This window comes from Callionymus lyra, chromosome 2, assembly GCF_982586985.1.
Source record: "Callionymus lyra chromosome 2, fCalLyr1.hap1.1, whole genome shotgun sequence".
Taxonomy (NCBI): Eukaryota; Metazoa; Chordata; class Actinopteri; order Syngnathiformes; family Callionymidae; genus Callionymus; species Callionymus lyra.
In genome coordinates, this window is record NC_141819.1 from 32,590,365 (window position 1) to 32,612,823 (window position 22,459).

Sequence of the window (22,459 nt, forward strand, 5' to 3'; positions counted from 1 at the left end):
TACTTTTTTTAATATATAATATGCACATTAGTAACAATTGAAGATTCTACCAGAACTGCTGCTCCAATACTGATTTGATATGATCAATTATTTGATAGCATTTATATATACTATTTATTAATTCCTACTGCACTAAACAGGTCCATCATCCAAATACTGACAATGTACTTTTGATAATAAGGTCTTGTGTCAGGAGATAATTAGTCTTTTTACAATTTAAGATGTAATGGAATAATGGATTAAAATCCACTAAACAGCTTTATAACTTGACCAAAAGTTTAAACAATTTTGAGAAGCAAGTGGAACTTTAAAGACACTTGCCCTGTTTTTTTCCCCTCCCAACATTCACAGACTAACACTGGCTGGGTCTGAAGGAACAGGACTGGGCAGATGAATTAGTGTTCAGTGTTGCCTCCATCTGTCCCCTGAGGGAGTTTCCTGCAGACAAGACTCCCCCTGATCCCTACATTCCCGATAACAACCTATAATCAATCATCGATTGTGTGGTTCGTCTAACGCTTCTCTGTGAAGACAAGTAGCTTTGGCGCCATCTAGTGACTCACTCGTTCCCTTACACTCACTGAGGTCTTTTTTTCCATTTCTTTTTTATATTTAGCAAACCGTACGAACAAGTCATTTCATATTAACCGATTGAAAAAGTGGGATAAAAAATACATGTAGGAGCAAAATGTCAACTTTCATATTTGAAAAGTTTATTATAAAAACACTTGTTTTATATGTTTTGAGTGATAAACATACGAGCAAATATACTTTGATGTGAAAGTCCACTTTTGGTATTCCTCTAAATGCATTCTTAAGAGCGTCTTGACAAGTTCATGTCCAGTCAGAATCAAGTCTGGTTTGATTTTCTCTGCACAGTGGAGCTGGACTGGATGCTTTCGGGTCTGGCGCTGACAAACACTGCCCCGGTGGTCGGCAGAACCTGGTGCAGGTAACCGTTATAGAAGTCTATGGCGGTCAAACGCTTCTTCAGAAGAACCGCCTTGAAGCCCACGCAGCCGTCCTGGGGTCCAGGTCAAGATTTGAGGAGAGGAACACAGAGAAGAATTTAACATGCGACTTCAAATGCTCCTCGGTGGTTGACAGGGTTAGACTGACCTTACACCACACAGCCAGAGTGTTGGACTCCTTCAGGAAGCTCACCGAGCCTGGAACTGGTTTTCTCGCCTCGTCTGCATCACAGACATGACGAGTCGATGTGAATGTTAAGCTCAAAACATGAACTATTTTATTGTGATTCATATCAATTTAAATTAGGGGTGTAAGAGAATATCAATACATACAATTTTTCCACAATAAAAGTATTGATATTCAGCATTGTATTGATTTCAAAATAAATATATATTTAGATCATTTTTATTTGAAATCATAAATAATTAAAATCGTAGTTAATTTGCAGTTAAGATTTCAATACGCTGATTGCTCCTAATGGTAGACTTGGCGCAGGTGTGCAGCCTACTCCCATCAGTATGTGTGAATGGCTGTCAAAAGCACTACCGAATTTCCCCTCGCGGGACAAATAAGGGATTCTTAAATAATATGTGAAAAAAGTAACATATTTGATTATTTAATTTCAGTTCTTAATTTTTCCCACTAGATGGCAGCAGTTCTATTTATTACACCTGCAGCTAAACGATCAATGACATCTCGCAAGATCCAAGTGATGACTAAGGACGAGAGGATACAGTCGACTTCAGCAGCTTTTAAATCTGATGTTTGAAAACAAATGAACGCAGTTCCGACTTTGTCATTAGTCAGGTACTCAACAATACTACAAATATATACAATTAGACATTTAAATACAGAGAAGTCGTGATCTTTTACCTGCTAGCGTGATGTGGCACCTTCCTACAAAGTCCAGAAGCTTCAGGCTTTTGCCCATGAATGTGGTTTTGAGGTGACTCTGACATCACAGTAGTAGATTGTTACATTAAGTTTGGCACTTTAGAAAAAGGCTCGGGTCAGTCTTACTCTGCACCCGAGGGCTCGATATAGTCGGTCGATCTGGTCACATGTGAGCTCCTCCCACATCACCCAGGTCATGGAGGAGGAGGAGTTGATTTTAGGAGCTGCAGGAGGTAACAAAGAGTTAATATTAGACGATCCAGTGCAGGGGTCTCAAACTGAACTGGCTTAATATTTTCTATTTTAATGTTTAATGTATTGTTGTGTGGTCTAACTTTGAATTTCATTGATTTCATTTTCATTGACTCATGTTTTTATTTATTGACACCATGATCTAGTTAGTGTGAACAACCTAACGTACCGAATGTAGCTCCAGTTCGACTCTGCTCCTTCTTGTTGGCTATTCTCTCCGGGAGATTCCTCAACGTGTCCAGGAGCTGCTCGAGAACAAGGCCATCGTTTAAATTTTTCAAAACCAAACGTCTATATTTTGATTTCTTCTAAAAATAGATGAGCGTTGAGCTCTTACCAGATGTGCTCCTTTAGTGGCCAGAGCAGCTCCCAGTTCCTCGGCGGTGCACCCGTCAGGGACCTGGTGCAGCTGCTGGTTCAGAATGGGGCCCACATCGAACCTAGTTATGACGGAAGACATTTAACTTCATGATCTTCTTCAACAGTTAATGAAGCTTTACTTGTGAGGACGAATCTGCATGATGCTGACGCCCGTCACCCGGTCTCCGTGCAGGATGGCGTGGATGACCGGTGCTGGTCCGCGCCAGCGTGGCAGTAGGCTGGGGTGGACATTCAGAATTCCACTGCAACCAAACAACAACATCAGCTAAACTTCAGGAGCAACACTTGAGATACTTCTTACAACTGACAATGGAAACTTTCTGATGAGACTGTCGGGCAGCAAACACCCGAACGAGACCACCACCCCGACATCGAAGCGGCCCTCGACGTCTCCGACGGGCCAGCCGTGGACGGGCAGCTGGTGCTCTTGAGCGAATGTCTTTAATGGGATTTTCCCATTTAGACTGACAACTTCCAGAGTCTTCAGCAGACCCTCACCAGATGCCCTGCGACAGAAACGACAAATGTTGGACTCCTTCAGGAAGCTCAGAGAGCATGGGAGTGGTTTTCTCCTCTCGTCTGCATCACAGTTCATATAAATGTTGGGCTCAAAACATTAACTATATTATTTGGAATAAACTATATATTAGGGGTGTAAGTAAATATTGCTACACAATATGACACAATAATGTATCGATATTCAACAGCACTGTATCGAATTAAAAAACATATACGTTTACATTTATTATACATTTTAAATCGTTAAGTATCCTTAATTCTTTTGTGATTTATATTTCAATAAGATTTATAATAGGTAAAATATTTGATTCTTTTATGTTCATTTTTGTGTTACAATTAGTCATCCCCTGCAGCTAAATGATCAATGAGATCCCGGCGATGACTGAGGACGAGAGGATTCATTAGACTGCAGCAGCTTTAAAAGCTAATGTTTAAAAACGGTTTATTTGTATGTAAAAAAAGAGTACCCTTTAAGTCATTCCCACACCAGTCATCAGATGTAATCATACATATTAATATTATATTATTATTATTATACATCTCACCTGCTGGCCACGAGCAGCTTCAGTGACTCCACGGCGAACTGGTCGGAACCGAAAAACAAAAGCCTCAGTGGGGGTGACCCCGAGGCGGAGAACTGCCTTCGACCCGCAACACCTCCTCGGTACCGACTCAAACATCTCCAGAGGATCTGGAAGCTTCTCATCCTGACATGAGCCCAACATTAGTCCATGAACATGACTGGCACTAGTCCAGACGCCCGGTCACAACATGGCGGGGTCAGTTGGTTCGTTCGTAGTTTGTCTCGAGTCCCGTGTTTGGACTTGGTTCTGACTTCTGACGGCAGGTGACACTTAACTCCATACACCAGCGGACATGGAGGCCGCCATGTTTCTGATGCTGTTTTTTTCCGTTTCATACTTTCCCCAGCTGCACTTGCACCCTCTAGTGGTGTGGAGTAGAAACTACGGTCTAATACAGGGGTGGGAAATTCTATTTCCTCAGGGAACACATTAAATAGATAGATAGATAGATAGATAAAACTAACTTGTAAGGGGCCATCAAGCCAGAGAAATAAGGGACGAATAAAAGAAGCATAACTATAAACTTAAATAAAAAAAATGGATGTGTGTGCTGGACAACAGAACTTATCTTTCAGGGGATCAATAAAGTATCTATATACTATATATGTACAGTGGCTTGCAAAAGTATTCATACCTCTCGAATCTTTCCACATTTTGTCACATTACACGCCACAGACATAAATATATTATTATAATTTAATGGAAAAGACCAAGTGTCACATAATTGTGAAGTACAAAGAAAATTATACATGTTTTTTTTTTTATTCACAAAAAAAACTGAAAAGTGCAGTGTGCAAAATTATTCAGCCCCCTTTTCTCTGAGTGCAACTAGTTGTCTTGACCTTTAAAGTATATATTTTATTGAATATTGTTTTGATTTTTTACGTGCTTTGTGGCCCTGGTCTGGAAAAGCGTTCTAAAAATATAAATTACTTGCTTAAATTATTGAATGTTGACACAACTGACTTAATAGATCCACCTTTGTGTAATTGATAGTGATAAAGAAATAGTAACAGAAATTAAAGTTTTTATTTAAAACAGTTACGAGATCAATGTCTCTGAAATCGATTGCTTTGGCATCGTCTCGCCCGCGGGAGGGGCTGAACTGCCTCAGTGAGCTCACGACACTACGAACCTGAGGACAGTGAACAGCGTGTCCGGGTGTTTATTTCACTTTTGCAGGTGAGAAAACAAATATTGTGTGTGTTTTTCAATACGTGCAGTAGAGATGTAAGCATGGTGTGTGTTATTAGCTTTTTCACGTGTTTAAGTTGTTTAAGTCATTATTGATGTGCCAGAGACGAGAGAGGTCTAGGTTTTTGCAACACTACGAGGTAGAATTTTGCCGAGGTTAGGTGTAACTATAATTACAATTGTACTATTGATCATTGTGTGTTTGTTTTAGTGTATACATATATAAATAAGGTTACATGGCAGAAGTCTTTCTTGTTTTTAAATATCTTTATTTATTTAAAGTGTTAGTTCAGAACATGTGATTTGCATTTGAGCGTGTCAATATATTTATTAACACTATGAACATCTTGTCCGTGAGTTTATTTCACTTTCCTCTTTTGCAGTTGCATCCCACATACAGGACATGAAGTCCAAGGAACACACTGTACAGGTCAGAGATAAAGTTGTGGAAAAGTTTACAGCAGGGTTAGGCTATAAAAAGATTTCCCATGCTTTGAACATTTCACGGAGCACTGTTGACTCTGTTATCCGGAAATGAGTAGAGTATGGCACAACTTCAAACCTACCAAGACACGGCCGTCCACCTAAACTTACAAGCTGAACCAGGAGAGCACTGACAAGAGAAGCAGCCAAGAGGCCCATGGTGACCATGGTGACTCTGGGCGAACTGCAGAGATCCATAGCTCAGGTGGGAGAGTCTGTTCACAGGACAACTATTGGGCGTGCACTCGACAAATCTGGCCTTTATGGAAGAGTGGGAAGAGGAAAGCCATTGTTAAACGAAAACCATAAGAAGTCCCGTTTGCAGTTTGCCAGAAACCATGTGGGGCACACAGCAAACATGTGGAAGAAGGTGCTCTGGTCAGATGAGACCAACATTGAACTTTTTGGCCTATGTGCAAAACACTGTGTGTGAACATGTGAACACTGCACATCACCCTGAACACACCATCCCCACTTTGAAGCGTGGTGGTGGTAGCATGATGCTCTGGGGGGGCTTCTCTTCAGCAGGGACAGGGAAGTTGGTTAGAGTTAATGGGGAAATGGATCGAACCAAATACAGGGCAATCCTGGAAGAAAACCTGTTGGAGTCTGCAAAAGACTTGAGACTGGGGCGGAGTTCACCTTCCAGCAGGGAAACGAGCCTAAACATAAAGCCAGGGCTACAGTGGAATGGTTTAAAACCAAACATATTCATGTGTTAGAATGGCCCAGTCAAAGTCCAGACCTAAATCCCATCGAGAATCTGTGGCAAGATCTGAAAAACGCCGTCGACAAACGCTCTCCATCTAATCTGACTGAGTTTGAGCTGTTTTGCAGAGAAGAATGGGCAAAAATCTCAGACTCTAGATGTGCAAAGCTGGTAGAGACGTACCCCAAAAGACTTGCGGCTGTAATTGCAGCAAAAGGAGGTTCCATAAAATATTGACTCAGGGGGGCTGAATACATTTGCATTTTATTTGTGAACATTTTGAAAAATCAGGTATAATTTTCTTTGTACTTCACAATTGTGTGACACTTTATGTTGGTCTTTCACATTAAATTCTAATAAGATATATTTATGTTTGTTGCCTGTAATGTACCAAAATGTGGAAAAGTTCCATGTGCAAATATTCAATCCTCTTTTCTCTGAGTGCAACTAGTTGTCTTGTCCTTTTAGCATATATTTGATTGAATATTGTTTGGATTGTTTACTTGCTTTGTGACCCTGGTCTGGAAAAGCGCTCTATAAATATAATTAATAATTATAATTATAATTATGAATACTTTTGCAAGCCACTGTGTAAATGTGTGTATATATATATATATATATATATATATTATCATTTGTCTTTCCTTTTATTTAAAGCTTAATAAAAATTAAGTGTAGATGTGACATTACATCATGAAAAAAGCGAAATAAATATGTTAATACTGTTGATAATATTTAGATTCTAATGGATCAAATCTGAAATGCAAGTGTTCATTCAAATTGTGTTTATTTCATCTGTTACATTCAGTTCAACAGATGCAGTAGGAGACGCCATTTTCATAACATGGAAAATAAAAAAAACTTTTAAAAAAAGAAAAATATGTAAATAAAATGTTGACTTAAAAGTGTTAAAACTCTCTCCATTCCACTAATTTTTAACATGACTAAAATATTTAAACGTAATTATTCCTTGTCAAACCAAATAGAGAATTGTGAAGATTAAGGGTGGAGGATAGTTCCCTGCAGTACACCTAATTAAAGATACAATCAAACAGTAACTGTAGCTGAAACATCTCAGCTTGTGAGTCGTCTCAAAGAAAAACAATCCTCTTTCCAGTGTTTGTGCTCACCTTCAGCACATCTCATCTTGTCTCACCTCCTTCTCCTCCTCCTCCTCCTCCTCCTCACCCACAGACGCCCTCTCCTCCCCCTCCAGCTGCTTCTCTACTCCTACATCGGAGTACAGGTTGGAAGTATTGCCGTCCTTCCATGTGACAATGATGTTTCCAGCGCTGACATCCATCGTGTCTCCGTTGACCGGCGGGTGTTTGGCCGCCTCCTCAAGTTTGGGCGTCGAGGTGAGAGTGTCGTCCCTCGCCGTGGAAATGACTTGCAGCTCCTCCATGTTACTTTTCTGAGCTAAAGCCACCGCGGCCTTGAACTTTGCAATCTTCCTTCTGTTTCTGTCAGAAATATACAAAACCATTTGTCAGAAGGAAATCCAGGAACCTAGATTTTGTGATTTGAGAAAAATCATGGAGATCTGACTTTATAAACGGGTCAGTTGTCGTCGTAACAAGAGCTTCAGAGATAAAGTTCATACTTGCTGCCCATGATTCCCATTCCCAGCAGAAGAAGGCCGATCAAGAGACATACGAAGGCGGAGCCCAGCAGCACAAACTTCCACATTGTAGCTGCAGCAAACACAAACACAAGACGACTGAAATAAAGTCCCATTTGTACCTCCGGAGTCTAGAACGTGAGTGGATTAGATGGTAACTCACGGTCCTCAGTGCGGTAAAACCAGCGCAGGTACTGCTTCTGTTCCTCTGTCAACATCACACGGTCCTCTCCGGGCTCATCATCTGGAACTGACGATCTTTTGGATCCTAAGAGAATAGTTTTGATGTTAAGAAGATAAAACTCTAGGTATTTTCATTGGAATCTATAAAGAAGTTGATATTAATTCATGTTTTTTCTAATGTTCAGGTGGGATCAATGTTTTCCACAGGAATGGACGGCTGTGATGTTGAACCCACTCACTCAGTTGGTCCTGGCAGATGTCGCCCACGTCCACCGACCTCCACTTCACGTGTGCGCTGGCCGAGGCCAGGGTCAAGCGTTGACCTTCCACTGAGAGAAACAAGGATGCCTTCCTGGCGACCAGCCGGTTGCTGTCGCAGTCCCATTCCAGGTCCGAGATATCGCCCTCAGAGCCGTCGCACGGTGTCGTCCGGACGGGTCCTACGTGTTCGGCTGTCAAACACCCGAGGGAGGCCACGTTCATCAGCCGACCGCCGCTGATCCACTCCCACTGCTGAGTCTCCTGGTCCAGGTTACATATCCTGAGCTGGACCTGTCCCGTGGACTCCTCCTCCAGGCACAGAGTGGCGTGGGTGTTGTGGATCATGAAAGGACTCACTCCTGCACAATATCCACAGGTTTTTAAACAAATCAAGAATGATCTGGAGCAGATTGATGGTAGCAGATCTTACCTGGCAGGAGCAGGACGAGTAACAACCATGGAGCAGACATCGCTGTAGAAAAAAGCAAGAAACACACCTGTTGCAGAGGATTATTCACAGAACACTTTGACAGGTATTACCTGAAACTTATCATAATAATCATTTGGGAATTAAAATAAAACCTACCGGTGATCTCTTCAGTCAGCAGGAAAAAAGAGAGGAGGAATGTGTACTCGTTAAATGAAACCTTCCAAAGTTCACAAGGAGGAGCCTCCCCGGTGTTACTGAACTTTGAATTTTACAGGCACACTTAAAAAAATATATAAATAAAAATAAAACAATGAAAATGAGGCCATGGGAACAACACGGTTTGATGGATGTTGTTTTACCCTTGATCTTTTCATCCATTTAAAAGACAACTATTGTAAATAAAATGATTGTATTGCAATATTTAAAGCTAGTTTTAAACCGGACCTTCACATTAATTAAAAGGCAAATAAAAGTTGTCATATCTACCACCTACACCGAGATAAGGCATTAAAACATTCAACTGAGCATATCATATGGAGGTCGTTGACCAGCGTTCTTGTGTGGTTACTGTTTAGACGACGCCGACCTCGAGTTCTGACTCATTGGTCAAACACCTCACAGATGTTCCCTTACGGGAGGAATCTGAATTTTATAGCATGTTAATCATCTCTTCTTCTTTGGAATATTCTGTCAAGTTCAACCGAAGACTTGAGATGTATATTATATATCGGTGGTCCCAAACCGCGGGTCGGTGGTCCGATACCAGAAGAAATAATGATTTATATAATGTCTGTTCGATTGAAAGGTGAAAAAATATGATATTCATTATATGACTCAGTGATTTCAGTTAAGTTTAATCCAAAATAAAGGGTTAGGGTTAAAATGTGTAAACCTAAAATGATATGATTTGTTTTTACTGTTTTTACCTGAAGGTCGGTCAGTGTAACTATGCAAACAGAAAACCGTGGTGCAAAAAATGTTCGAGGCCTCTAACATTTTTAATATATGAATAGATGATTCCATAGCTCCTTCATACCATCTGCTGTTGTAGAGTTTGTTAATGTTTAAAATAATGTCAAAAACTTTAGCTCAGAAAACATGTTTGATTATATTTAATTAAGGGAATGTGATGGTGTTGCAAAAATATTGTTTTCTACTACATTTGAAAGATTTTTTAAAAGATTTCTCACTTTTTAAATAAAGAGGTGGAGCACTTTATTCTTCTCTATTAGTACATTGAGCAAGTGTTTAATTGCTCCTGCCACCTTCAGTTTCATTAAGCTTAATGTTTTCAGTCCATTCTATTAAATCAGCTGCTTGGTGGAGGCTGTGCTAGTATTTGCACTCCCTCACTGTCAGAAGAATGTTACTGCAGTGTCGCAGATCAACAAATATCCATCTTTTTTACAAAACTAGACACATGTTCTTGGTTTGTCAGGTTCCATCAGAGCTTCATATGAAAACACTGTCTCTGACTGAAGTAATGCAGTTTAGATGACACTCAGTCTCCTGACAGGCCGTCCAGTTCAGTTAAATAGTAAAGAAAACAATAAAATAATTGCTACTACATCTGTCGTGATTCTCCAAATTTAAACCGATCATTTAGGAAAATATGTAAAAGTAATAATGTCAGAATGTTACATATTACAAATAAGTTCCCAAAGGAGACCTCCAGAGGGATCAATAAAGTTTATCTATCAGTTTATTGTTGCTTTAATGCACGTGTTTATGTGTTCGTGCCTTTGCTGTTAAGTCACATCTGAATGTGTTGAGTCATCATTTCCTTTGAGCATTATAGCATTTATATATTATAAAAAACAAAGGCTCTATTGCTAGCTGCTAGCATTAGCCATTCAACTATTTAGTTAGCTCATAATAATGATACAACTCTTGCTTACTAACACAGTGAGTCATATAAACAGATGTGTGAACAATATTGTAGATAATATATCATTTTTATGTATATATAAAATGCTACATACATATTTCTTGTTCAGTGTTCAAATACAAGTCAACAAAAAAACACGTTTTTATGTTAGGTCGATAATTTTACAACAATTTTAATTTAAAAAAAGTAAAAAAAATGCCATTTATACATGTACACGGTGAGGTGGAGGCAGAACAACACCTTTCAGTCTCTAAATCAACACCAGGTCCTTCAGGGCTGAATCAGAGAAATGAGTCCCTGAGGAAGGAAACAGAAAAGCTCATTAATTTGACATAACAATCATTCAATTCCCTGTTATTAACACGATACATACTTTAGACGGATGTTTTTTTAAACCATGAGATCCTTCTTCTCGCAGGTTTAACTATCGTGGCCGCACTCGTCTGGGTTGCACTTTTGGCCTGGACCTCCCACTGGCTCGTCCTGGCAGGGTCCAGTTGAAACTCCAGCGTGCTGGGCTCCTCCTCGCTGTCCTCCAGGATTGATCTGAGAGTTGATGTTCTAGACAAGATCGGCTCCTCCTGAACCTCATCTTCACTCTCTACATCCATCCGTGGCAGATTCTGGTCCTCCTTGAGGAAGTCCTCCTTCAGGTACCTCATGGTGTCTTCCCACTTCTCGAGATTTGTCAGATGGTTCTTGTCAGAGCCGAGGGACAGATGGTTGGGCTGGTGCGGAACCGTGACACACTCGAGCGACTGGTGTCTCTCCTGGAAAGCACTCAATTTCTTCTCCCATGTTTCCGACTGCTTGACGAAAGAGTTGCTCGTCAGGAAACCCATCTCCTTCACCATCTGACCCTGGATGTTGAGCTCTGACGTTAACTTCTGGACCACCTCTTCTGCGTCTTTTCTGGCCCTGATTTCAGCGTTGAGTCTGTTCTGGAGTGCCAGGGCGTGATGCTCGGAGTGCACACACCTGCGATTCAAGTCTTGGTAGGAAACCTTCATCTGCAGCATCACCTTCATCATGTCCTCTTTGCTGTCCATCCCGATCATGCTGACGCGGCGTTCTCTCTGGTGCGTGGAGTGACTGCTGAAGCCGCTGATCTTCTGCCGGGCCTGCGAAAACACGTTTCTTGACCTGGGCTGACTCGACTGGCTCGAACCCATCATGGACTGGAATCAGTCGTTCTTTTTTAGACGCTTGCAGAGCCAATGTAGCAACAACTGATACACACTTCATCATAACAACAGGAGCTTTACAGAAACATGACGGTGTCACAAAGTATCAAAGAGGGTCGATCTTTAAAGGACACACTAAGACTAAAGCCATTCAAAGCAACTTCAAAGCCATAATCTCTTGTTGCTTTGATGTGCGGCTCCTTTGCAATACAGCAGTTTTACTTTTTCCTTTCTTGTTACTCTTTGTGACAGAACAGTATTAACCCGTTATCTCTTGGTCCCGAAAACAATTGTGTTTGTGGTATCCCTTGTGTTGTCTCTGGTCAAGGTCAACGACCTCCACCACTGCATATGTATTTATGGAAGGCAGGGAGGTCGTTCACATTGACCCAGAGACAACACAAGGATGAAAGATTTCCCCCTCATCTCTCCATCATGGAAATTAAAGTTCAAATTGTCTTATTATTGATTCTGCGCTGAAAAGGAAGTAATTATAACTAAAATATTAAACCTGAATATAAAATAATTATTTCAAACAGAAAATGTTTGTTTTTTCATTTTAGTGTTTTTGTTGCATCAGAAAAGGAAAGACAAGAGGGGGAGGAGAGGGAAGAGGAGAGACAAGAGACAAGAGAAGAGGGACAAGAGGAGGAGAGACAGGAGGAGAATATAAAACTGATTGTTTTTTTTTAATATACTTTATCATTTGAAGCCCTTTGAATTTGCACTTTGACATCCCTTGCTCTTTTCTTTGCTCCTTGCACTTTGATTTTGCAATTTCTTCTTTGTTCTGGCTTTTAAACTATCGTTCACTGTGTACTGGAAACCCATTTTTCCAAAGGAGATCTCCAGAAGTATAATAAAGTCTATCTAATCTAATCTGATCAATATAAATTGTTGGTATATTAGTGCCACCAAATCACACCAAAAAAGCTACTGATTGAACAATTACGTGATCATTTGTGTGTCGCATGGTTAGCTGAGAAAATATTACATTTTAGAAGAAAAAGAATTGATGAAAATAAATGAATAAATCAAACTGTACAAAATTCATTATTAAGGAAATTCCATTTTGTTTAAGTATTTTAAAACAATAATTAAATTCTTAAAACATACAAACAAATATTAACATTTGAGATGTTAAATTTAACCATTTATAAATCTAATGGCACTGATATGCTTCTATACGGAAAAATAATTTGACTTCACTCTCCTCCTTCAATTCTAGAAAGTAACTGAAGATTATCAATAATGTGTCCCACAATAACAGAATCCTTGATGCAGCAAATGCTGTTGCCATGACAACGCTGCAACGTATTATTGCATTAGATGTTTTGAAAAAGAGTCATGACGCGGTTGGTTTTATGCAGTCTTCAGCTTTAATGCAACACAAAAAGAGCATCTCAATATTAAACGTTTTTCTATAAGTTAACAGTAACTAATATACAGTAGCGATGCCTGTTCTCATTATATACACGTGGGTTTAACGTCTCAAAGTTAGCAACAAGCGCACGTGCGCTCCTCAGACTTTGAACAGCAGCTTGATTTTTCACTTGTCTTGAAATGACTTCAACGCGAGTTTGGTTGGATCCTCAACACCTCAACTGAAGAGGAAGAGTTTCATATTCAGATCAGAGAAGGCACAAGTTTCTGCCACGGTCCGGACAAACAAAAGAAAAACTCAAGTCACAGTTCATGACTTAACTAAAGCATTGCTTTGGGGACTTCCCCGACACTTGACTGAGGCTCTGAGTACTCTTCAAGGAACCTGAGGTGGAACTCCTTCAGTCTGTCCAGGAGGACAGTCAGCTTCTCTTGCCTAGGCAGGATGGTCATCCTGAAATGACAAAGACCGTAATGTAAGACATGAGTTTTATACTGAGAGTTAACTACAGGTAGCAGGAAAGGGCTCTTTTAACCAGCATATCCTATTAGCTCAGGGGCCACAGACCAGTTCCAGCTTGTAACATGATATTCTGTGGCCCTGTATATGTGCAAGCAGAGCAAGGGATTTGTCTAGGTCAGGGGCCACATTTAATGATGTGAATATGAGTGGGGGCCACGTGTGAACGGAATGAAAAAGTGCTATTTAATTTTTACAATATTTTACATTCCCTGTTTGAACAATATATTTTCTAATATTTCCCCTAAATTGTGAATCCTATTTAGACCACATGATGTCTGTGGCTGATCTAGATCATGTGATTGTCTTACCTGAAGTGATAAGTTCCTTCCCTCTGACCAAATCCACTTCCTGGAACCACACAGATTCCAGTTTCCTCCAGCAGTTTAAGACAGTAGAACATGTCAGGGGCCATTGATAGTAGCTGTTAAAAAACCCACACATGAGAACTTAAGTACACAAGGATGTGTATTAACATTGGAGAATGATGAGGTTTAAAATAAAACATGGGAGCAAACCTTGGCTTCCTGCATGGCTCTTGGTGGGATGAAGATTTGTGGGAAAGCGTACATGGCTCCCTGAACTGGGTTACATTGCATACCCGGGACCGAGTTGAGGATTTGCTCTGTTAACCGGGACTTGTGTGCTAGTGCATCCAGAACCGAGTTCTTCTCCTGTAAACAAACGGCAAATGAGGACCACTGGCCAGATTCATGTTTGTAGCTGCAGGGGTTCCCCACTATAAGTACCCTTATTATTTGACATTCCAAACTTCAAAATAGTACACTGTTGTGTAAATGTACTCAAGTGTACTTTATGAAATGTACTTCAAGTACAGTTTACCACTTCTTCCTTTCTACTTTCCTAAAGTGTACTTTGAGTACACTTTATGTAAACTAAACTTTAGACTAAACTATAGTATACCTTTAGTACACCAAAAGTATATATACTGTACCTCAGAATCTCACTATACTTATAGTTAAGTATATCTGATAAAATGAACTCTACTACTTTTTGCAAAGGGTTAGCACGAGCTAACAAAGCTATCTCTCTGTACACCTCTCACAACACGCACCTTGATGAACTGGGCGTACGACGGCTCATGGACTCTCGGGGGATTCACAATCACGTCCATGGCTACTTGTCCAGGCACTGGTGGGCAGAGACGGACAGACAACAGCTTTAACAGCTGAGCCTTGACTTCCGGATCCAAGTTCAACACCTCCATGTAACCACCTCTGAAGCCACACCTGACAGAAGCAGACGCATGGTGAGCACCCTTTTTGCTTATGAGACAGAGGACATGACTCACTCTCCGGTGTAGCCCTTAGAGGTGGAGTGGAAGGAGACCAGCTCTAGGTTGGCGAAGTACTCTGGTCCCATCTCGAACAGAACCTTCTTGAAGGAGTGGAACTGACAGTCGGGTGCGTATACATTGTCCTGGTACACCTGCAACAGTATATGTGTATGAGACAGTGTGTGATGCATCCAAAAAAACAAACATATTTCATACATCACTGAGGATTTATTCTCAGGGTCAGTTAGGCTTTGACATGGGGAAGAATATCAACTTAAAGGTAGGAATCAGCATTTTAATTGAACTTCTAGAGGTTTTCTTCATTTTCAAGAATTTAATTGCAAAATCAACTGCAAATGTTATTTTTTATTCTGAAGAACAGACACAAGTCTACCATCATTATCTTCCCTTAAAAAAAACTCACAATAAAACAGGAATACACATGACTTAAGTTAATCTAACTATAGCTCATTATTAAAAGCACATGTGGAGTTCGTTTATTAGACCCGTTTTTTCAACCTAAACATGTCTCCCACTAAAACATTTTGGCAGAATTGTTAATGCTGATAAAACTCTTAAGGCATATATGTTACATATTGATGTGTTTTTAAAAAATATATATTTTATGTGATGCTATAGTTTTAAGTGTTCTCCAATAAATTACTATGGACCCAATTGGAGAGTGAGTGTCCATGGGACCATCAAAGTGATTTACAGCAGTGGGTCAGAGTTAGTGTTTTACATTGAGTCTGCTAACATGTTATGTCATGTGGAAGATAAACCCAGAAACTGAAACTTTGACAGTGCTTATCTTGTTTAAATTGCCTTAGACGAAACGAGTTTACGACATTGCACTTACACTTTTCCGACACTAGATAGAGCTAGAACACTTTAAATAAAAAAATATCTTAAAAGATAAATTTGTCTTTAGAAATAAACAATAAATTAAAAACATGCACTTGGAAAATAATATTACAGTTAATTAAAAAATTAAAATAATATAAATTAACTTTAACATATTTATGCTTCAGATAAAAAAGTTGAATTACCTCGTCAGCCATGACCAGCAGATTCTCCTCGTAGGCAAAGTGAAGAACTTCCTCGATACACTTTTTACTTTGCACCTGACCTGGTGACACACAGAGATATAGCCGTTAGGAGATACCGTTCATTTTTATGAGACCAAGACTGGGGAACACATGGGAGTCTGCAGGTGATGTGGAGGAGTGGAAGTTTTACTTTGAGTGTCTCCCTATTCACTGAGCTCCTCTCCTGAATAAATGAAAAGTTAATGATGGTTATTAACAATTGTTTACTTTCTTTAATTGATAATAACCATTGCTCCTGAATAAGGACCACAGACAAGTGTCTGGGGTGATGGGGGGGTTTATGCACCACAGCCTTGCACTGCTTTGTGGTGGTGATGTGCTTGCATTTTTGGCTCTCAGCCTTCTTCTTGTGAGAAGAGAGTACATACCCTGACGATGAAGCCAAACCCTAACTGGGTGCAACCAACACCCAAAACATATTTAGTGTTTTCAAATTATCTCTGGACAATTAATTAGAGACTAAAAACAACTTTGACCTCATTATCCTATCCTAAAGGCCAATATCATGTGTATATACATGTATATATTTTTTATATTTATATATATATATATATATATATATATATATATATATATATATATTTAAATAATGTTCACACCATCTTGTCTATAGAATCAGTTTAATCTCTTGTTTGGTTTGTTTTTTTACTTAAAGAAAAAGAAAAAATAATACTACTGCATATTAATATTGCTGACTCAGCATCTTTGCACAAATCAACACTTGACTGTCAGATTTCATGATTAATCTGTGTACTGAAAAATAATACAGTAACCAAAAACCAGACACCCCTCCTAAGCCTGATTGACAACCACAGCAGCTCAGATCCCCCCCGACCCCCCCAGGACACCAAGGGTAGACTGGCATATTCACCCAGGAGTCCCAGAAGCACAAAAAGAAAAGATAAGGAAGAGTCTGCAGAGTAAGTATGCAAAATATGTAGGGATGGATATGCGAAGATGATTGACAGATACAAGTCAAATACATATCACAGAGTGCCATTACTTCTGAACACAAGTGTATTTTAAGTGCAGTGTTCCTGACTTTTATATCTTTTTATATATTTATTTTTGTGGAGAGTAGATGGAAACCAACTTTTGTAAACATCTACACTGTTTTAAATGACAATAAAGTTTTTGAATCTGAATGTGAATCTAATTACTAGTTTAACACTTAAAATCCCCAATAAAACTTTTTTTTAAGGTGGTACCAGTGGGGTTCCCTGGGTTGATGATGCAGATCACTCGGGGTTGGCAGTGCTGCTTGGCGCTCCTGTAAGCTCGTTGCAGCTCCTCAGTGTCCAGAGCCCAACAGTTGTCCTCGTCCAGGTAGTAGTTGACCTGCACGGCGCCCAGCTCGGAGATGGCTGCCGAGTAGAGCGGGTACTGCGGGATGGGGATCATCACGCCGGTTCTGGAGCGACCTTGGCCCGACACCAGCAGCTTCATGATGGTCTGACGAAACAAAGACATTACTGGAGTGAAGACAACTGTGGTGAGCCTGCTCTGGAGCGGGGATCAGTCTTTTACCATGATACCATCGCTGGCTCCCGTCGTGAGGAAGATGTTGTTCCAGTCGGAGGGAACACCATGATCTCTCTGCGTGATGTAGTTTGCCACGTCTCTGCGGATACACTCCACCCCTCCGCTGTGGCTGTACGAGCCTGAGTGAGCAGCAGAGGACCCTCAACAAACACGGAACATTGGCAACCAATCTTGTGTTATGAGGCTGTGAATTGATGCGGGAAATGACTGTTGCCAGGAGGCGCACTCGCGATGAGGCTCGAAATATACTTGTTACCATGACGTTACAAAGCCCTCAGTTTGCTTAGAGTCAGTGGATAACCTGTGTGTGTTTGTTCCAGTGCTGTTTTTCTAGTTAAGTCCCTGTAAATATTAACCATTTCTCCTTTAGACTGTGATGTGTTCGTGGATGATCCATGGTGTGGAAATAGCTCAAAATACAACAATCATACAGTTGAACATTTCAACAAGAAAAATAAGTTAACAGTTGCATTTATCCATCATAACATGATCAATGGGTTTTATTGTGTGTTTGCATGCATGAGAAACAAACTAAAGTCTAATTGAAGTGTACATCTATACATGCCATCAGGACAGGTATGTCACACACCTAGACTCTGCCCGCCACAGCCCTGGAGGATCCTCTTGGCTCTCTGCTTGGCGTCTTCTGGGAAAGCTGGACTGTCCAAGAGTTCCGGAAAACTACACAGCGCCACCACCTGTGGAGAAAGCATGACCATGTTTCATTTCTCTTCTGTCATACGATCTCAATAAAAACATGTTCATCAAAACCTATACATGTGCATTCATGCGTTATCTCAGTTATGTGCTCATCAGAGATATTTGGAGGGATGAAAAAGGCACAGAAATCTTCCTTCACATCTTCTTCTTCATTGATGTCTTTTTTGTGTCAGTCACCAATGTGAAAATGCTGGGTCAGCTCTGTGCTTCAGAGAGAACTCGGACAGACTATAAGTATGTTCTGTATCGATCTCTCCTTGCGAGTAAAATGATTTAAACTAATGATTAACTAAAATATGACTTCTGACAGTCACAAAGCTCTAAATGCTGCCAAGTAAGAGAGTCAAACATGTGAGGCCACAACATATGTCCCTAACCTATGTTGTTGAAGTGGATCAATGACAAATGTGTAAAAATGTAAAGCACTAACCAACAATCAAAAATTGTGTTACATTTTCTTTTAATTAAAGTTTGTAACAACCTACTGAGCAACATAAGTATGTGTTTTAAGATATTTGTTACCAACTTCATTAGTTTATTAACTTATTGGTATATGCTGAACCCCTGGAGAAAATAGATGTGTTGAATATAAATCATCGTTCATACACAGAATACAGGTTATACAAGTATACAAGTAAATAAAAAAGACTAAATATTAACTTGAGCAATGTCATAGTGTTGTGTATGAGAACATCGTTAGATATGAATTCTCCAAGAACACTAAAATGTTCCTGCAATGCTTTTAAATGGTTTAATAGTTTTAAAGCAGTTGCCGAAGTGTATATAGCAATATTCAAGATGGCCTGAGCTCCAGGGTTTACATTAAATAAAAGCATGATTATGGATTATTTTGACCTGATTTCTTTGGACAATATAAATATAAAGTATGGCTCGGGAGAAATTATTAGTTTTTAAAGTTAGTTCGGACATTAGAGCCAGAGCTCTCAAGGAAACTTGGCAGACTGACCCTTAGCATGGAGATAAAAGACAACATCAAAGCAATATTTAGGCAAAAGAAAGCATTGAACTCAGGAAAACAAGAGGCAAGATGGCTGAGTGGTCAGGAAAAAGCTAAATGCCAACAACATGCCAGACTCAATCTTCCAGACCGATGGCCTACAGCTCTTTAGTTCAGACCGATGCCTGTTTCAGGACTTCTTCTATCCTGCTCCGTGTTTTTGCTCTAGTTTTGTACTGCTGGACGTGCTATTATTGCTGTAATTCCCAGCCCTCAGAAACCCCTTTCACTACATCCAGCCAATGAATGTAATGACAATAAATTCTTTAAATTCCTTGAATTTACCAAGCAGGTGCTGTGTAGTAAAATTAATTACATCTCGAGTTCAACATGTGACGTGATTTACTCAAAACGTAGTGAGGTAAATTACCTTTAAATGTATTTTCATATAAACTGTTTTCGAAACTAATATGACGTCTAAGATACAGTGTGAGACATTCAACATTATTATTCAAGGAAATCTTCCACATCTGTCTCACCTGTCGCAGGAACGTGATTGGCTGCTGACCCATGGCATGAGCATCTCCGATGTTGGCTTTGATGACCTCAGTGAACGGCTGCTTTACTCCCTGAACACACAAGGAAAATAATCATTTAATTGTTCATGTTCAAATAAAAAGGTGTTTTAATGAAGCCTGGTCTGCGTTATAAACTCTTCTTTTTTTTTTGGCCCTTTCTTAATTTCACTTTAACAGCTGTAAAACTTCGTCGTCATCTAAATGATATCGTATTTTTTGCATTTAGTAAATAGATTAAAGAAAAATAACCGATTCAACCAAATTAAATATACATTAAAAAAAACACATTGTTGTTGTTGACATACAATTGACATACTTGACAACTTTACAATAAATGTTCAAAATAAATAAATATAGAATTGTCATAAAATACACTGATGTTATCTGAACAACTATGTGTTCATTCAGGCAACCCAGGAATTTGTTTAGATATTTGTACCATTCTTCCAATTGCATTGTTCAAATGTTGCCAGAGAGAAAAGGTTTTGTCCAGCTTTTAAAAGCAAGGCTAAATTAAAATACCACCAAAGTTGGGATTTCAAATTTCCCTGATGAGGGAAGAATAAAGTATCGAAAAGAATATGCAACTTAAAAAGGAAAGACAAAAAAAATGTTAACAAAGATCTTACTTTCAAAACCTTCAACTTTCATGATTTTGAAAGAATTTCAAAGAAGAATAAGGGAAACGTTACATGTTTAATCTTGAACTACTTCATAAATCTTAGGATTTTGATTTACGATTTTTTATTTTATTTTTCTTCTCTTACTATTTGGCCTATTATATAGTTGTTTAAAAAAAAAAAGACAACATGAAAAGTTGACATTTGTCTGACTCAATTCTAATTTAAGAATCCAACGCATTAAGATTGCGTCATTCCCATAAGCTCCGCCCCCGACGTGGAACTTTCACTGATCTTCGCCGACACTTGTTTACTGATGAGTGGAGGCACAAACAAAAACAAAAAACAACATACGTTGCGAAACAATGCTGTTGTATAGGATTCGCCCAGTGACATTTTCAGCAGTGTCATGATTTAAACAACACAATGTGTGTGTGTGTGATGAGCGGACCATTAGCTTAAGAACACAATGAAGGATGATGCAACTGTCTGCCTCTAGCCTCGCTGCCATCTTCCCGGTCAGAGAGCCGGTGCATGAGTGGAAAGACATGGAAAGAAATCCAGATTTAAGGAATGATTTCGGGGCGAGTCGCACCTGCTGCAGCCTCCTCTCGATCTCTCCCGCCTTGATCACGATGGGTCCTCTGACCGCGTACTCCACCGCCTTCACCTGCGGGTTCAGCGTGTCCACGGTCAGGGTCTTCTCTCTCGGCCGGAGCCGCGGCGGGTCCGCGGGGGCCTCGGCGGTGCCCATGTTCCTGGAGCCACGCTGGCCGTAGCAGCGCCGCTCCTGGGGGCCGGCGGGCCGGCGGAGGCGAGGCAGCGACCGGGGCAGGAGACGCAGCATGATCGCGCTTCGATCCCGGACACGTTCAGCGATCAGAGCCGACGAGCGACCATGAGACCATGACTGCTGCTGCTGACTGTGGACTCGAACCTACATCCAGCACATGAGGACCAGTCACTCACACGCGCCCCCTCCCCTCCTCTCTCTTACGCGCGAGGGCGTGAAACATTTATTTTCAACAAAGCTTATTTGTATTTGGTTTAAAGTTGTATATTTTTGACGGAAAAACAACAATAACCATAATAAAAAATAATAAATATAAAATATATAATTTTATTTCTTAACCAAGATAAATCTTCATTTTCCAAAATCATTTTTGGACTCATGTGTCTTTCCATTTTAAAACGATCCTACGCTAAAAGAAATATATAGAAATGCGTGTATAGAATTATATCCGAGGGAGATCGTTGTAGAATGTAGTGGGAGGATCAGCCTGTAGAGGCGCTGTGGCGCTTAGAAGATTCAAGATTCAAAGTTTATTGTCATAGGTACTACGTACCATGAAATTCTTACTTTGTACCCCCAACAAAGGTGCACAGTAAAAATAAACATATCTATATGTATACATACATATAGAAATAACTATATATACATTTGAAAGAATAAAAAAATCTAAAAAAAAACAGCAACATGTAATCATTGTGTGGCACTCTGGCGTTGCAAAAACTTGAAAAAATATACAATAAACGATAAAAAACCGGCATCCTTGAGTGGGTCGTACAAATACGTCTGGCTCGGGGGGCGCCATCTCTCACTAGATAACCTCATTATGCTAATAAAGAATAAAAAGAGAGAGAGAGCTGGAATTGACCCTGTTGTTGATGTGGCTCACCTTCAATGTAAATGGGGTACAAAGCATGTTTTTTTAGTTACGTCCTTTCATATGTTCGGCTGGTCGTACTGCTCCCCTCATTCGGACATCCCAGTTCAAGAACTCGTTCTACTAGTCAGCTGTCAACAAATAATACTTAATGTATTTAGTTAATCTAGTTAAGTAATTTGTTTACTTATTTGTGCATTTACATGCAAGTTTAAAGTATCTAATTTTTATTCTATCTTTGCCACAACTAAAAATCCTGTGCTGCATTTCAAACACTGGCTATAGGTTTTCTGACCAGAGATCTGAATACGAATCGGTCCACCCCTCAGTGTCTGGTATGGAAGATTACCAGGCCAGGTTTTTGTACCATATTAACCCTCAAACCTTTTAAATGTAGTAGTTTCTACCTCCTTCCTAACAACCATCACATCTGAGGGCACACATCTGGAGGCTACAGAATACATATGTGAAAATAAACATAGGGTTAATGCACGAGTAAACTGAATTCAC

At 39.9% G+C, this 22,459-nt stretch overlaps 4 protein-coding genes across 4 annotated transcripts; all 4 read right to left on the reverse strand.

Moving 5' to 3' along the window:
• Nucleotides 1–709: 709 nt before the first annotated feature.
• On the reverse strand, nt 710–3,909 carry mtfmt (mitochondrial methionyl-tRNA formyltransferase). The gene is made up of 9 exons (XM_087784738.1): nt 3,564–3,909; nt 2,808–3,005; nt 2,619–2,741; nt 2,456–2,558; nt 2,288–2,363; nt 1,993–2,090; nt 1,846–1,924; nt 1,120–1,193; nt 710–1,024 (listed from the first exon to the last, which is right to left on the reverse strand). The coding sequence occupies exons 1-9, from the start codon at nt 3,722–3,724 to the stop codon at nt 851–853; spliced, it is 1,086 nt and encodes a 361-aa protein (XP_087640864.1). The 5' UTR covers nt 3,725–3,909; the 3' UTR covers nt 710–850.
• A 2,849-nt stretch (nt 3,910–6,758) lies between these two features.
• Nucleotides 6,759–9,735, reverse strand: LOC148086595 (uncharacterized). The gene is made up of 6 exons (XM_087784741.1): nt 8,640–9,735; nt 8,484–8,525; nt 8,032–8,412; nt 7,773–7,877; nt 7,592–7,682; nt 6,759–7,451 (listed from the first exon to the last, which is right to left on the reverse strand). Exons 2-6 carry the CDS (start codon nt 8,521–8,523, stop codon nt 7,121–7,123), a joined length of 948 nt encoding a protein of 315 aa, XP_087640867.1. The 5' UTR covers nt 8,524–8,525; nt 8,640–9,735; the 3' UTR covers nt 6,759–7,120.
• Nucleotides 9,736–10,510: 775 nt separating this feature from the next.
• Nucleotides 10,511–12,234, reverse strand: LOC148086596 (uncharacterized). The gene is made up of 2 exons (XM_087784743.1): nt 10,745–12,234; nt 10,511–10,668 (listed from the first exon to the last, which is right to left on the reverse strand). The coding sequence occupies exon 1, from the start codon at nt 11,544–11,546 to the stop codon at nt 10,746–10,748; it is 801 nt and encodes a 266-aa protein (XP_087640869.1). The 5' UTR covers nt 11,547–12,234; the 3' UTR covers nt 10,511–10,668; nt 10,745.
• A 681-nt stretch (nt 12,235–12,915) lies between these two features.
• gpt2 (glutamic pyruvate transaminase (alanine aminotransferase) 2) lies at nt 12,916–21,302 on the reverse strand. The gene is made up of 11 exons (XM_087784760.1): nt 20,878–21,302; nt 19,624–19,713; nt 17,996–18,104; nt 17,392–17,525; nt 17,073–17,316; nt 15,805–15,884; nt 14,771–14,907; nt 14,534–14,708; nt 13,977–14,132; nt 13,770–13,882; nt 12,916–13,392 (listed from the first exon to the last, which is right to left on the reverse strand). Exons 1-11 carry the CDS (start codon nt 21,127–21,129, stop codon nt 13,260–13,262), a joined length of 1,623 nt encoding a protein of 540 aa, XP_087640886.1. The 5' UTR covers nt 21,130–21,302; the 3' UTR covers nt 12,916–13,259.
• Between the last annotated feature and the right edge of the window lie 1,157 nt (nt 21,303–22,459).

What these genes read in the sequence shown, in the direction of transcription:
- mtfmt (XM_087784738.1), bottom strand. Translation starts at nt 3,724, where the DNA reads ATGAGAAGCTTCCAGATCCTCTGGAGATGTTTGAGTCGGTACCGAGGA. An exon ending in ATGCAGATTCGTCCTCACAA is followed by an intron (nt 2,559 to 2,618) that starts GTAAAGCTTCAT and finishes CGTCATAACTAG; the next exon opens with GTTCGATGTGGGCCCCATTC. An exon ending in ATCGAGCCCTCGGGTGCAGA is followed by an intron (nt 1,925 to 1,992) that starts GTAAGACTGACC and finishes CTGTGATGTCAG; the next exon opens with AGTCACCTCAAAACCACATT.
- LOC148086596 (XM_087784743.1), bottom strand. Translation starts at nt 11,546, where the DNA reads ATGATGGGTTCGAGCCAGTCGAGTCAGCCCAGGTCAAGAAACGTGTTT.
- LOC148086595 (XM_087784741.1), bottom strand. Translation starts at nt 8,523, where the DNA reads ATGTCTGCTCCATGGTTGTTACTCGTCCTGCTCCTGCCAG. An exon ending in GTTTTACCGCACTGAGGACC is followed by an intron (nt 7,683 to 7,772) that starts GTGAGTTACCAT and finishes TGTTTGCTGCAG; the next exon opens with CTACAATGTGGAAGTTTGTG. An exon ending in ATGGGAATCATGGGCAGCAA is followed by an intron (nt 7,452 to 7,591) that starts GTATGAACTTTA and finishes TATTTCTGACAG; the next exon opens with AAACAGAAGGAAGATTGCAA.
- gpt2 (XM_087784760.1), bottom strand. Translation starts at nt 21,129, where the DNA reads ATGCTGCGTCTCCTGCCCCGGTCGCTGCCTCGCCTCCGCCGGCCCGCC. An exon ending in CAACCCAGGGAACCCCACTG is followed by an intron (nt 15,885 to 17,072) that starts GTACCACCTTAA and finishes GTGTGTCACCAG; the next exon opens with GTCAGGTGCAAAGTAAAAAG. An exon ending in CGTACGCCCAGTTCATCAAG is followed by an intron (nt 14,133 to 14,533) that starts GTGCGTGTTGTG and finishes GTTTGTTTACAG; the next exon opens with GAGAAGAACTCGGTTCTGGA.